The sequence below is a fragment of the Drosophila mauritiana genome, chromosome 2L (assembly GCF_004382145.1).
Source record: "Drosophila mauritiana strain mau12 chromosome 2L, ASM438214v1, whole genome shotgun sequence".
NCBI classification, from domain to species: domain Eukaryota; kingdom Metazoa; phylum Arthropoda; class Insecta; order Diptera; family Drosophilidae; genus Drosophila; species Drosophila mauritiana.
In genome coordinates this window covers 13,217,835-13,231,240 of record NC_046667.1, presented here as the reverse complement: position 1 = coordinate 13,231,240, position 13,406 = coordinate 13,217,835, and the positions used below count along the sequence as shown (strand labels likewise).

The window sequence follows — 13,406 nt, the reverse complement described above, 5'->3', positions numbered from 1 at the left end:
TTAACAAGGATTGGTGGATGGGCACCTAGGCAACGAAAAATTTGCCTGACAAAAATTGGTTGAAAATATGCAGCGAGAATGAAATGAGAATAATAAAATATGAGAAAAAAAAGTGTTAGGTTCAAACGGGAAATTGTTTACCGTGGTTCCAAAATGATGTAATTTCGCGTGTTCGTGCAATTCAATTTCCTGCCGGCGGAAGCCCGCGTCGCTCTACTCGCCCATTGAAGTCAAACATTCGTTGCCGACCCCATCATCATCAGCCTCCCTGAAAAGTAGGAAGCCGCCCCCATTTCCACCCCCAACCAAGTTTAAAATGTTATCCAAAAATTGTTTGGCAATTCCAGGCGCTTTTTTTTATCGCCCCCCAAACTTTAATTGTCCCACGACCAAATTTCGTTGAGCATACAGTGCCAGAAAATCGGGTAGATATTTATGTGCATATACATACATATAGGAGTATGTACGTATGCAGCAGCAGTGTATTATGTAAAATTCAATTTAGCTGATTTTGCTATCATAACAGCTCATCCGTTTTGGACAGCAGCCCTCCTCCTCCAAGGAGTCAATAAAATTAAGGGTACTTCTTTGTGAAAAAGCCAGTTGATTCGCATGAATGAAAATAAAATCGCTATGTAATCTTATAAGCTAAAAATATATATTAGTCCTATGCAAATTCAAGTTACTCAGATAAAGTATAAAAATAAAATTATAATGCATAATTAAATAAACTGTAATTACAAAAATATAGCTTATTCCTCTCTGCCTAAATTATATTATGAAAAAAAGCTAGCAAATGAAATGCCGAAAAAATCTCTTTGAAAAGTGTATAAAAAGTTCGTTATTTATTTGGGCATACAATTTCCAAAGAATATTTGCCATATTTCGCATAAATAAATTATATTGAAAAGACATCCCCCCGGTCAATGCCTGCCCCCCCCCTCCCGGCCTGCTGGTCTTCGTTTTGGCCGGGCCTGGCTGGCATTGCCTATATTAACAATAATTCCTTTGTGCCCGGGCATCTTGCCAAAAAGTTGGCGACCGCCCTGCTCCTGGCACAGCAGGCGACGAACGTTTTGTGGCCAATTTCCCGTACCCAAAGGCCGACTTTTTGTGTGACCCATTGTCAAGTCAAGTCAAGCCGGACAAGGTCTATCCTCGCTCCATCCACTCATGCACCATTCTGCCACCCGCTATACAGAGCGACTTTTGTCTAGAGTTAAACTCAAAAAAAAAAAAAGAAAAAAAAATCAAGAAAAAGTTGGCGAAGAAAGGCAGTACCATTGCGGCAGCGGCGTAAGCGAACTGCAAACTTTGGAGTCCATGACAACCAGTAAAACTGCTGAAAGACCATTGATTGAACCTGGTCATGCGGTTTGCTTGCATTTCCAAAGTTTCGCAACCCGACTTTGTTTGAGGCAGCTTAAAAATAAACAGAAAATTTATTTTAAATCTAAGCATATCGTTCATAAGGACATGGCTAGATCAACCGTGGCTAGAGATCCTGATCAAGAATATACCCCAGCGTATATATTTCTTTGTTAAAATTAAACTATAATACAAGATTGTACAAATTCAATAAGAATTTGATCACTATTTTTAACAGAACATTATATCACACATTTATGAAATAAACTGGAGAACCCGCACCAAAATAAAACTCAAATTCCAATTAGATTAGAGAAGCTTTTGTTGACTGCTATTATAGATGTAGTAGTACCCTCCGTTGAATCGCAGCGTGGCAAGTTCATAGCGCATGGTGCCGCTCACCGGATTGGCAACCACTCGCACAGGCGACGAGGAAAAGCTGAGGGTGCGATAGAAGAAGGCAGTCAGGAAGCTGGCACTGATCACAAAGGCCACAAAGAATCCCAGACAGAAGACGCAATCCTTGTTCACCTTCAGACAAAGACAAAAGGCTGCCACAAAATCACAAATGGATCGTCCAATTCGCGCGCAGATCGTTTGACGAAGCTGGCGAGGATTGCCCGGCAGATTGTGGCCACTAATCGTGAATGTGTGATGCGTGCGTTCGCAGGGCGGTGGATTTGGATCTGGTCTCAGGTCGGTCAGATCCAAACGCAATCGCTGCGACCGGGATGGCAACTCAGCGGTCTGGGTTCCCAATTCGCGATATTGTGGTATTTGTACAATCACTGCCGGGTGGGGTTGCACCCGGCCCTCCATTGCATCGGGGATATCGCGTGAGAAGCGACAGATTACTTCCAGTACATTATGCAACTGCTTATGGGATCCCGGCATTTTTAAAATCCCTGTCTTGGTCTGGAGACTCTGATCCTCTTCCGATTTCTGGCGCTTAACTGTGGATTGAGCACTTGTGCTGGGCTCATCATCCAGCTCAGAAGTCACCCGATTGTTCTCCATCCAATCCGCATTCGAAAGATGCTCCTGTAGGTCAAGTTGTGCAGAAGCGTCCGTCTCTGTGGCGCCCAAATTTGCATCTTGAAGATACACAACACGACCATGTGGCATATTTATTATAACTTGATGTTGAGAATCCGGAGATGACGACCTCTTGTCCTCATCGTTCTTATCCATATGTTTATCCATCGTGTTGTGTTGAAAACTGGGAATTTTTTTGACCAGCTAATACAAAATGTGAGTGATAAATTCAGTTCCGGTGTGATAGTTGTCAACATCGTTATGTATTTGCCGAAATTATGTTGACTTCAGTAGCTTGTAAGACATTTTTCGATACTTTTCCAAATTTGATCTGTGGACGCTGTAAACCTAATGGCGTGCAGGGAGCCACCACAGACTGCGATTGTCATTAACTTGCTAATTGGCGATTTGGTTCAGGATGCCGTTAACGAACCCCGCAAACTGTCCGAGCAGAAGAACACCTGCCAGCGGCTCTTCGACATTTTGGGCTTTCAGGCCGACGAATGTTTTGAGGATTTGGAGGGCAGTGATCTGGCTGCAACACACAGCTCGATCACCGTCCGCACCAATTCAAAATCGAATTTAGGCGAAGCAAACAAAAGGAATTGGTACGGTTGGATGTCCAAGGCATTGGCGGAAGGTAAAGATATCAGAATGAAGTATAAACAAATCTTAAAAAAAAATAGAAACTGTCTCTTGGAGTTGTCCTTGAAAACTCTGAAAAACTGTCAAAAATCCATCATTTTGGTGAAATGAGATGTCACCCGCATTTATTAATTGTATCAACCCGCAGAAAATTCAGACGAAGATGTGGAGATCTTCAGGAAGAAGGACAGCGATAGGCTCAAGGACATCCACTCGATCGGCGTGCAGACAGAACAGCCGCGCCGTCGCATCAGAGTGTGTCCTGTGGACTTCGCCCCGGCTCTGGCACCTTGCGAATCGACACGTCACACGATATTCATCGATGCCGTTTCCATGCAGATTCCAAATGCACTGGGTCGACCGCCGCTGGCCGATCGATTTTGCTATATGCTGACCGATTTCGCTTCGGCGCTATATTGTAGTCTCGCCATCATGTGTTGTTGCACACCCAATATGTTGAGATAAATTAGAATGCGCAACTCGCTGGTTGGAACTCTGTTCTGCTAACTATGTTTACTGCATTTTTACTTATACAATCACGTGCAAAACGAATCATTCTTATTACAATTATTTGGACGGCAATAGGTTGCGCTTCAGCTCGTTCTGTTGGTTGGCATTGGTCTGCAAGTTGCCATAAAAGTGGCTTAGTAGGAGGTAAAGGCACCACAGGCACAGGACAATGAAAAGCGCCACTGTTAAATTCTCGCCGATCATGTAGACGAATGCGACAATCGTATCCGCCGTCTGCACAAGGACCTGCCACATCCTTTGGTGCAGCGGTGGTCTCTGCATAGCAGTGGCCGATGTCACCGACTCCACCTCGATGTGGATCGTGTGCTGCTGGATCTTGCTGGGCTTGTCCGTTTCGGGATCGATACCTCCGCCGCACACAGCCGCCAGCTTCGCCTCCAAATCCTTGCTGTCCATATTACTCTCATCCGCTGCTGTCCACGAAGTCTGACTACTCACCTCGCAGGTGGGCTTGATTGTGACATCCGATAGCCGCGAAAGGCTCGATGATCTATGCTCCCCGATTTGATCTTCTGTGAAGATTTCAAAGCCTGTTAGCCCTTCAATAACAATGAAATTATTTATATATATATCTTACCTTGCTTTATAGCTAACTCTTCGGATCGGATTCGCTTCAGTCCACTTGTTTTTCCATATTCATATTTTGGGAGCTTGATGTATTCCTCAAAAAAATTGCACTTGCTAATCTGCTTATGGGTTAGATGGGCTTCTGGAATCTGGACATCTTTGTTCTCAACATTCCAGCCAACAGATGGCGCTTTGATGCTATCCACTCTCTTTTCTGCTTGTGCAGTTATGGAGATATCATCTCCAGAGGTGTCGCTTCTTGAACTTAGCATGTAGAGGTCTTCTAGTCGCTTCTTGCCGTTGTGATTTAATATGTTTTTTGTGTGAAAATCATGAGTGTGAGTTAAATTTATTTTCTAGCATTCGTGTCATTTAAAATCAGTCTGGCTGAAATTCGTAGCAAAGGGTTGCTTTATCATCTGCCTCAAACGACCCTGGCAGACCGGCAATTGAGCCTCGTTGGCCAGTGGATAATTTTTGCGCTAAATTAAGCAATTTCCTTTCCTGTCTGGCCAGCAGAACCAGAAGCTGCTGTCCATCGACACTTCAGGGTCGACTGTCGTCTATGGATTTTCCTGTCTAATATGACAATTATGACGGTCTACTGCACTAATGTTATTTTGCATAAGTGCATTTTAGGTACCAAAGCAAACTGTAGGGTTGCTCTTAAACTGAGATTTCAAAACTTTCAAAAGGAATAAAAAACACAGTCTATTTACTAATAATAATTATTATAGGAAGTTGCAAGGTCAAAGCCATTTACCGCGAAATTTAAGATGCAACAACTACTTTAATATACCAGCACAATAAATAAAATAAGATAAAAACTTTTGCTTCAGGCCACACATAAACTGCCATTTTATTATCTGATATTTTTTTTTGTGCACATATTCGCTTTAGATCAAAATTCATCCCCCAGATTTAAACCACAATTTCCGTTCAATGGCAAAAAGCTGTCTCCGTATATTTCATAATTTGTTCGAGGGAAACTTTTCGATGAAACTCTATTAAAGCAGAGGGGACATAATAAATTCATGGAATATCTCGACTTGCCCGGGTGGTACGTACATGTGGCATGTGGCAAGCAAGTACGCACATTTGCAGTGGGGAAATCAAAATCCGAGGGGCTTGAATGTGGAACTTTTCCCGATGCTGTCCTGTAGTAGAGTAAGTCCTTTGGTGTCCAGTGCGCACCTGCTACTCAGTGGTCGTGTTTTTTATTCGGTGGGTTGTTGGGGGAGAGGGCGAAGGAAGGAATGCTTCTTCTGGTCCGGCCATTGTTATCATTTAAAAGGCTTAAGTGCGCCGAAGATTTATATTTATATATTTGAAAGGAGGGGAATGAAACGACAGCAGACGCTGCGACGAGAAAATAAGATAAACGTACACGTTATTGATTTTCCACTCGCATGTGCCGGCCAGTGTGTTTGCCTTTGGATGATGCTGTTGCCATGGACTGCATCTCCCTGCTTTGCCGCTGCTTCCGCTTTTCCCCCATTTTCCCCCTTTGTGGCGCAGTTTTGTCGCCTGTCCAAAAAATTGAATTCAGGGCGTGGGACGGGCGGGGGGCATGGTGTTTACGTGGGCTGTGTGGACTGTGGGTGCTCGGAGTGGGCTTAACTGGGCAGCCAACGCCTGCGCTTGATTCATCTGCCAGTTGATTGGTGTTTGTGCGAAAGTGTTGAAGCAGAACAACTGGGATTGAGTGGCCACCATCCTTTATCCGCCAGCTCGCCGCTCCCCATTCGCCCCTTCGGCTGCATCATGTTAAGCTTTATTTGTGTTGCCTACTTTGAGGCGGCACCGAGGGGCACGCAAATCGATCGTGCTGTTCGTCTCATATAATGGATTTAAACAAAGCCAATTTCGTGAATGCATTTTGTGGGAAAATCCATTCGATTATAAATTATCATTTTTACAAAAAGGAATTTGAAAGCTGCCCACAACAACATCATCATTCAATCATTATTACGCTCAGAAAAGATTTTACTATTTATACATATTTTAATGTTCATATATATTTAATGAAAATCCTTTTATAATGCTGGGCAAGGATATTAAGGTTAAGGATATTTCTTCCACGAAGAGATTCCGTTAGGCTTAAGCAAATCCCATAACCTAAACATAACACGTGTCTCACTAAATTAATTGCTGTTTTCATTTGAAATTATTGTTAATTAAATTCGCACCCTTTGTTGTCACCAGCGCGATTTTGGCAACCTTCCTGATTACACTGCCTGAAAATGTGTCGGCCTCTTCGTTGGATTTATGAGGTGTGGCTGATTATTTTCGGTGCCTCACGATAAATATATATATATATATATATGTATACATATATCATATAACCAAAATGGTGCAACTGGGCAAATATAGTAGGCGTCTAACCGTTGCCAAAAGTTTCAGTCTGCGCTTCGTGCTTGGCCAGCTCGTAAATAATATTTGTTTAGAGATATTTTTGCCTTAATGCTTGTTTGTTTCCTATTACCCTGGGCCAGCTCGTTTATCATCTTGGCCAAAGCCGGCAGTTTCGGCTGCAGCAGGAGGAGCAGAAGGACTTGCCACTGGCGCAGCATGCATTCAATTAGCGCCTGGCAAGATGCGGATTTTCGTCGTGCCATATTATTATCATAAAGCTCATAATTTCTTGGCTTGTTTTTCAGATGTTGGTCAAGATGTACAGATAGCTGGCTTGAAGTTTCGCCTTGTTAAGATAAATCATTAGGGCTTAATTTTAAATAGTTCAAAGTTGTATGTTCTAGTAAATAAGCTCATAAGCATATAAACTTGTTCATAACCTTCTTCCTTATATTCTTTCTTCTAAACGACGTGATGCTTTAAAGTCCCAGTTTAGTTAAAGAATTGCTTTACACCTGCCAAAGGCTTGAAGAGCCTGTCAAAACGTTTGCCACTCTTGTCTACGGCAGGAGGTAAGTAAAATTCCGGGTGAATCCCCAACCGAGGAGGATCCCCCCCGCTTCGCCTTCCTTGTGGCAATCAGTAGCTGGCTATTTTCTCACCTGGCCACTTGGCGCTTAGACATGGCCCACTGCTGGTTAGTTGGCATTTAATGGCATTTGACACTCTTCGCCGTGTCTGCTAGCAAAAACATCACGAGCAAAAAGAAAATGGAGAAGAAAAATAACTGATAGGTATAGGGATGTCATATTGTCAAGTAACCAGACCGTGAAATACCTGGTACTCAGGTAAAGAATTACTTTCAGTGTTTTAGCATGGAGAGAGCTTTCTACAAAAAGCATTAATTGCTACTGGCCAGGTCAACTTATGTACAATAAGTTAAATTGGCTTAGTAAGCTTAATTCATACCAAAATAAAATAAGTTTTTAAGTTGCTAATGGTCTTAAAAAAAATAAATGATTAGGTACTTATATTTATTTAATAGAAATGCAATATGCCCGTGAGAACACCGTGTAGAAGACAGGATAAGGGAGAGTAAAATGGAATGGAAATATTGATAGGAAAATCGATAGACGGCGATAAAGGAGATAGAAGGACAGGCAGCAGGCTGCTTGGAGCCGGTCGAGCACTTGCCTAATGAAGTTGTTCCTTAAATCGGCAAAGGCATCGACGAAGGACCACGAAGGACCAGCGAGGAGTAAAAAAAAAAAAGGAAACGCTTTCTGGGTTCCCCGGACAACGGCAATAACAACATCAATGCACTTAATGCTCTTGTTTGCTTAACTTTATTTGATGTCCTGGCCTTGCTTACTTTTCCCATACCCTGCTCATACCCACCCATATGTACATATAAGCCAAAAGCCACGCAATTTGGCCTGGCTTTTGTCTATGCCATATGTACAAATGCAGGGAAATGTAATTTGTAGATAGCAGAAAATTCCGATTAGAAGGCGGCCACTGATTTGCGATGGCTGATTTTATGATTTTATCTACGAAATGCGAAACTTGTCATTGGTCTGTTAAATTATGCCATGTATAATATACCATGTACCATGTACAGTACAATTTTTTAAATTATTTCTCGTGCTCAATTTGCCCGAATAACATTTTTTTGTTGTGCATAGCTCGCAAAGTGTATTCAATTATTCAGGTCTTACGTACTCTAACTTTAGCTGCTGTCCTTCTGGCTGGGCTTGTTATTGTTTTCGAGCGATGACTATGTTGTTTACAAATGAACGCAGCTTACGCAGCACGAATGGCAGCACAAGGACCTTCTTCTTCTGCCAGCCACATGCTGACCACTGGCTCCCAGACAAGAAAAAAAAGCAAAAGAAAAGAGGAAAAGAGAGAGGGGGGGGGGGGGGGCTTATACGAAAGCAGGACATCATTTTGCTGGTCTCGAGTGTAATGCATTTAGCGGTGAGCGGTGGCACGGAAAATATTCGCTCTGCCGATATGGTTTCGCCTTGCACCGAATACTTGGCTTATTTTGCGGTCAAATTAATGCAGCTGCAGGAGGCAGGAGGACGGCCAGGATGTCTGCAACTCGTTCACGGTGCATGTATTTTTAATTAATTGCAAGATCCCCGCCCCAACCCATCCCCTACATCTCGCTCAAGGTAACAGGAGCTGAGTTTGCCCGGCCATCGCATGCCATTTCGTCCTCCCATGTGGTCAGCCCCGCCTCTCGTCCTTCCCTCGTCCTCGTTCGTGTCCGTGTTACTCCTGGATTCCTGCCTCCTGGAAGGAGTGTGTCTGTGTGCCCGGGCACTCCTGGCACAATAATAGGTTTACTTCCACTTTTTTGCAGTATCCTGCATTGACGATGCTACCAGGGATGTCGATTTCAATTATGGAAGACATGAATTAATTATTGCCCTTAACTTAAGTAATTGATTTAAATAAGTTATTGCATTGAACAAGTCGAATTTGACATTCAGGTCCTAAGCAACAGTATAAAATATATGCTTAAACTATTTTAAGATAGTTGGCTTTATTATGTAACCTATCTTTATGGTTTAAAATTGATTTTATAAAAACTTAATTTATTAAAGGGCATTTTAAAGTCGCATAGAGACGGGGTAACATTTTATCATCATTTTTTCGCATATGACCGCAAGTCACCAGCAGCGCTACATCATTTGCGGTTAATTGTAATTAAAGTTCAGTGGTATGCTCCAAAGCACACATGTTGCCCCCTTCCGCCGGCAAACTTTTCCGGGTGGCCACCACAAAATACCGAACCATATCGCATCCTGTGCGAGCTCAGCATTTCGTGCACATGATGTCACAAGGCAAACAATTTGAAACACTTCGATACGCAGCACCCATACATACATATGTACATATGTATTCATAGATGTCAATTTCCCGAGCCAAATTTTTGTGACAACAATCGACTAGAACGGAGTTTATAATCCACCGCCCAAGCTAGAATGCCGGAAACGAAACCCAAGACGCACTGCCGCCCCAGCAATGGCCTCGACCAGACGGTGGAGTCCGACACCCGTCTGGCTGCCAATCTGGTGACCCAAAGGAACCTCCAATTACACCCACGCCCACAGCACCCACGCCCACAGCGAGCTCGTCGAGATGCCACCGGCTTTACGTCCAACCAGGAGGTGCGGCTAAAAGCCGGCGACATGCGCATGGCCCGACTGAAGATCAGTCTCTCCCAGCTGCGCACCGCAATGGAGGAGTCGGGCAAACAGCTGAAGGACCTCTGCCAGCAGGTGCGGCTGAATGTGGATGCTGAGTGAAGGGTCCTGCCAGAAGAATTCCTTTGCAAATGCATAATCATTCGGTTTAGGTGGTGCCAAATTTAAGTGTTTATGATGAAATAAAGATAATAAGGAAAATGTCATACATAATACATAATGTACATAGTGTCATTTGGATGTCAATTGTCTTCCTCTTTCAACGCTGATGTGTTTTGTTGGTGGTCACTTTAATTTATTAAGAAACTTTTAACAACATTATAACAAATCATTGGATTGTAAAATTTCTAATGCTACCTCAATAGGCAATCTACTAGTCCATACAAAATATATGTACATATACATACTAAATACGCATATTTGTGAAATCACCAATGAGCGAATTATGACAATCAAAATACTAACGAATTTAATTCCGTTTCTCTTTGCAGGCTGCATGGATCCCATGTCAAATTCATTTATGAGTTTTAGCACTGCGACAGACGAAGCTCATTCGAAGCCCACCAAAAAGCATTTGGCCGTTGTTCCACGAAGTCAACAAAGAGAGACAGGTATGTAGATACGTGATGTATACATATATGTACATATGAGTTGCATTCATATGTTAATACGTACATAAATGGAGGTGTGCAGACTGTGCTTTCTCATAATTCCCGGCCCCAAATCCCTTTCGCACTTGGGAATTTGGTTGGGGAAAGCGGGATGGCTTGATTTAAATTAAAAATTTATTGCATATTTTTTTGCTCCACCCATCATTGCATATTGCCCCTTGTGTGTGAGTGTGTGGGCCCAGGAAAAAAATGTGCAAGCTTGTATTTAAAAGAAAGAAAAAAAAAGAAATATATATATCGGTATACCTACTCGTTCGTGTGTGTGTATAAATTAAATTTGTGTGCGCCTTTGAACGCGCACAGGACGAACAACCGGCAACATGCATGAACATGCCATGAACTCGAATTTCCAACGCCAACGGGTTAAGGATGTCCTGGCCTGGGGAAAACTGAAAGATATGTGGGCATAGTCAGTGGGTAGCAGGGCGTTTCAAAACGAAGGTAGTGCATACGTACATACATATGTACAATATGTATGTATATACCGAAAGGCAAAGGAGCCACGGTGGGTGCCCTCTGCTGAGTTAAGGGTCTGGCGGTCTGGCACTTCAGCAACCGTTTTGATTACTCGCATGTTTTCGCGTGCAACTAAATTAGCGCACGTGTAATCAAGTTCTTTTCGCTGAAAAACAACGAAAAAATATGGAAAATGTACATTGAGGCTTGTGTGCGCGAGTACCCTACTTGCCCCCTTCCCCCATTTCCCAAAGACTACATCCATTAACCTCCTGGTGCCCTCGACTTGGAGCTCATATTTGTGTGTGACGTTCGTTGTCGGCAGGATGTTTAAACTAAAGTAATTGATGTCCCCTCGGATGACGTATTTTGCGAAAAGTGCATATTCGACCATAAATCATTTCAATCGTGCCATAAATTATTCAACGAAAGTTTGTGTCTAACAATTCAGTATTTTTCCGATCCAAACTAGTTTTATTTTCATAGAAGGTATTAAGCACACTTATCACCCACTCAGTTCAAACTGCAAGTTGTGTCGTATAACTTATTCGTTGCAAAAGAAGTGGCGCCCCGTGGGGCGGTTATGAAAAAGCTTTCATTATTGCAAGAATACAAATATCATAGGTCTTCACAAATTTCTAACCTTTGGGCTTAAATCTATATAATACAAGAAATTATGCAGACATACATTGCTCCATATATACATATATAATATAAAATATTGACTGTGTATTTATATAATATTGACCCTGTTGAATATATTTTAGGGATGAGGAAATGTGCTTATAAACAATCTTTCCTTTTAAAACAAACAAATTGCTTGCAAGTGCATAATAACCCCGAGCAGTTTGCTTAGTTTGTTGATACATTTTAAATTCATCATTCTAGTACTTTAAACGGGTCAGTTGAGTACGGCAATATTTTACCGCTTGCGATGACTCGCGCCCTCAGTTTTTGATTTGTGTAATACTCAATTAGTGATCGAAATTTTCCGAGAGGTACAAACGAAGGGAAATCCTGCTCGCTCATCGTCAAGTTCTTAACTTCATAGCTAACATTCTGTGGTGGAGTAAAGCACATTAGTTTTCTTGACCTTTACTATTATATTATGAATATACTCACAGGTCGAAAGGGGCATTTGAATTTAACGTTTGCATGCTTTTTCAAATTTTGTACGTACATATTGAACAATCGGTTTTTGTTAGCATTTTCCAGAATGTAACATCCATCAAACTCAACGTCATATAATTTCATTTTCTGTTTGCTGTTTAACTTCCAAAAATCAAGGGCGGCATGCACGGTAATATCGTCAACCGTGCGTTTGAAAATATGAATCGAGTCCATATAGGTGCGATTATCCACTTGGTATACCTTACACTCGAATTTTTCATACAAATCCGTATCTAAATGTGTAATGTTAACTTCGTTGATGTAAACTCGAAAGTTTCGCTCCTCGCATCTCATACAGTGATATATGAGCATGGTGCTGAAGAATAAAAGCCAAAATTTCATGACTACAGCTAAATCAGAACTGCTGACCGACTTTTATCCATTGAACTTATAAATATGAACATTAATTCTTCAAAGCATTTAAAGTAATGGTTCTGTTTTTGTTACAATATATAGCCCATTAAAACGTATGGTAGCCATTCTATTAATCGACGTAGTCAACTTTATTTTATATACTTTTTACCGACCGATCAGCGGCGAACTACACGACCATGAATGGTTAATTGCATGACTCTAAGTTTCTTAATGAATATGTTGCAGTCCGATGTAAATATCATTTCTGGCGTATAGCTGGGTATTAACTTTGAGTTGATGGTAAATTCATCAACGAAATACCTTTTGTTCTTGAATAGAAGTTTATCAGTATAATATATATATATTTATACTATAATAATTAAATGAATTCACTTACCATTTGAAAAGGGCAGTGCAGTGGAAAGTTCGAAACTCGTCGCAGCTCATCGGCAATAATCTTAAATAATATTTGTGATTGTAGAGCTGCCAGTGCCTGACAATAGTCAAGTTCCATTGCAGTGTAGTTAATTATGGATTTGCCTTGCTTAAAGGAAAATACGTAAACGCCTCTGACGTCACTAACTTCTTTTCTTAACGAAAATTCAGCGGAAAATGATTTGGATCCAGAATTCGGTGATTTTTTATTCAAACGGCAGCTAAAGTTTTGCACAAACTCTGGTGAATGAATGGGACACTCAATTTGTGTCATATAGGCCATCTTTTTAAGCCAAAATAAATAATTTCTGCGTTAAGATATGTTGTTAAAGATACAAACCCTTGCCCAGACATAAAAACCAATGGATGTATATAAGACCGTAAGAACCAGGGGTAAATTCGTACGTATCATTTTGGTGAAGAAATATTTTATGACTGCATTAAAAATGTATAGCTTTATCAAAACCATTGTGATTTTGTCAAAGGAGTAGAAATAATGAGTTTTTGATACGTTTTTAATTGCACCGCTAATTCGTTTCACACAAAATATTACTGCAAATAATTATTAGCTTTTTCCATATTTTTTCCACATGAACATCTA

At 41.4% G+C, this 13,406-nt stretch overlaps 7 protein-coding genes across 10 annotated transcripts in view; 3 read left to right on the top strand and 4 right to left on the bottom strand.

The window, feature by feature from the left end:
• Window positions 1-13,406, top strand: part of LOC117150932 — a 41,461-nt gene that overhangs the window by 4,113 nt on the left and 23,942 nt on the right. The window contains exon 3 of one of the 3 annotated variants that reach the window (XM_033318099.1): window positions 10,211-10,330. In XM_033318099.1, coding sequence (XP_033173990.1) covers window positions 10,211-10,330 — 120 coding nt within the window. Of the gene's footprint in view, window positions 1-10,210; window positions 10,331-13,406 lie in introns of those variants that run through there. The other 2 variants (XM_033318097.1, XM_033318098.1) reach the window with 2 other exon arrangements.
• Window positions 1,648-2,595, bottom strand: LOC117150934. Its single transcript, XM_033318100.1, has one exon. The coding sequence runs from the start codon at window positions 2,569-2,571 to the stop codon at window positions 1,678-1,680; it is 894 nt and encodes a 297-aa protein (XP_033173991.1). The 5' UTR covers window positions 2,572-2,595; the 3' UTR covers window positions 1,648-1,677.
• On the top strand, window positions 2,631-3,560 carry LOC117150936. The gene is made up of 2 exons (XM_033318104.1): window positions 2,631-3,043; window positions 3,197-3,560. Exons 1-2 carry the CDS (start codon window positions 2,755-2,757, stop codon window positions 3,511-3,513), a joined length of 606 nt encoding a protein of 201 aa, XP_033173995.1. The 5' UTR covers window positions 2,631-2,754; the 3' UTR covers window positions 3,514-3,560.
• On the bottom strand, window positions 3,538-4,471 carry LOC117150935. 2 transcript variants are annotated; one of them, XM_033318102.1, is made up of 2 exons: window positions 4,157-4,471; window positions 3,538-4,091 (listed from the first exon to the last, which is right to left on the bottom strand). In XM_033318102.1, exons 1-2 carry the CDS (start codon window positions 4,416-4,418, stop codon window positions 3,616-3,618), a joined length of 738 nt encoding a protein of 245 aa, XP_033173993.1. In that variant the 5' UTR covers window positions 4,419-4,471; the 3' UTR covers window positions 3,538-3,615. The 2 variants fall into 2 exon arrangements, with proteins under 2 accessions (XP_033173993.1, XP_033173992.1); XM_033318101.1 differs by having other exon boundaries at window positions 3,538-4,088; window positions 4,157-4,462.
• LOC117150940 lies at window positions 9,348-9,933 on the top strand. The gene has a single exon (XM_033318109.1). It carries the CDS (start codon window positions 9,498-9,500, stop codon window positions 9,819-9,821), a length of 324 nt encoding a protein of 107 aa, XP_033174000.1. The 5' UTR covers window positions 9,348-9,497; the 3' UTR covers window positions 9,822-9,933.
• On the bottom strand, window positions 11,691-12,486 carry LOC117150937. The gene is made up of 2 exons (XM_033318105.1): window positions 11,969-12,486; window positions 11,691-11,905 (listed from the first exon to the last, which is right to left on the bottom strand). Exons 1-2 carry the CDS (start codon window positions 12,356-12,358, stop codon window positions 11,726-11,728), a joined length of 570 nt encoding a protein of 189 aa, XP_033173996.1. The 5' UTR covers window positions 12,359-12,486; the 3' UTR covers window positions 11,691-11,725.
• Window positions 12,483-13,350, bottom strand: LOC117150944. Its single transcript, XM_033318112.1, has 2 exons — window positions 12,768-13,350; window positions 12,483-12,699 (listed from the first exon to the last, which is right to left on the bottom strand). The coding sequence occupies exons 1-2, from the start codon at window positions 13,086-13,088 to the stop codon at window positions 12,547-12,549; spliced, it is 474 nt and encodes a 157-aa protein (XP_033174003.1). The 5' UTR covers window positions 13,089-13,350; the 3' UTR covers window positions 12,483-12,546.

Excerpts from the sequence above, each read along its gene's own strand:
- LOC117150934 (XM_033318100.1), bottom strand. The coding sequence starts at position 2,571 with ATGGATAAACATATGGATAAGAACGATGAGGACAAGAGGTCGTCATCT.
- LOC117150936 (XM_033318104.1), top strand. The coding sequence starts at position 2,755 with ATGGCGTGCAGGGAGCCACCACAGACTGCGATTGTCATTAACTTGCTA. Across the intron at positions 3,044-3,196 it reads GTCCAAGGCATTGGCGGAAG|AAAATTCAGACGAAGATGTG; the intron begins GTAAAGATATCA and ends ATCAACCCGCAG.
- LOC117150935 (XM_033318102.1), bottom strand. The coding sequence starts at position 4,418 with ATGCTAAGTTCAAGAAGCGACACCTCTGGAGATGATATCTCCATAACT. Across the intron at positions 4,092-4,156 it reads AGAGTTAGCTATAAAGCAAG|AAGATCAAATCGGGGAGCAT; the intron begins GTAAGATATATA and ends AAATCTTCACAG.
- LOC117150940 (XM_033318109.1), top strand. The coding sequence starts at position 9,498 with ATGCCGGAAACGAAACCCAAGACGCACTGCCGCCCCAGCAATGGCCTC.
- LOC117150937 (XM_033318105.1), bottom strand. The coding sequence starts at position 12,358 with ATGAAATTTTGGCTTTTATTCTTCAGCACCATGCTCATATATCACTGT. Across the intron at positions 11,906-11,968 it reads TCAAATGCCCCTTTCGACCT|AATGTTAGCTATGAAGTTAA; the intron begins GTGAGTATATTC and ends ACTCCACCACAG.
- LOC117150944 (XM_033318112.1), bottom strand. The coding sequence starts at position 13,088 with ATGGCCTATATGACACAAATTGAGTGTCCCATTCATTCACCAGAGTTT. Across the intron at positions 12,700-12,767 it reads TGCACTGCCCTTTTCAAATG|AACAAAAGGTATTTCGTTGA; the intron begins GTAAGTGAATTC and ends CTTCTATTCAAG.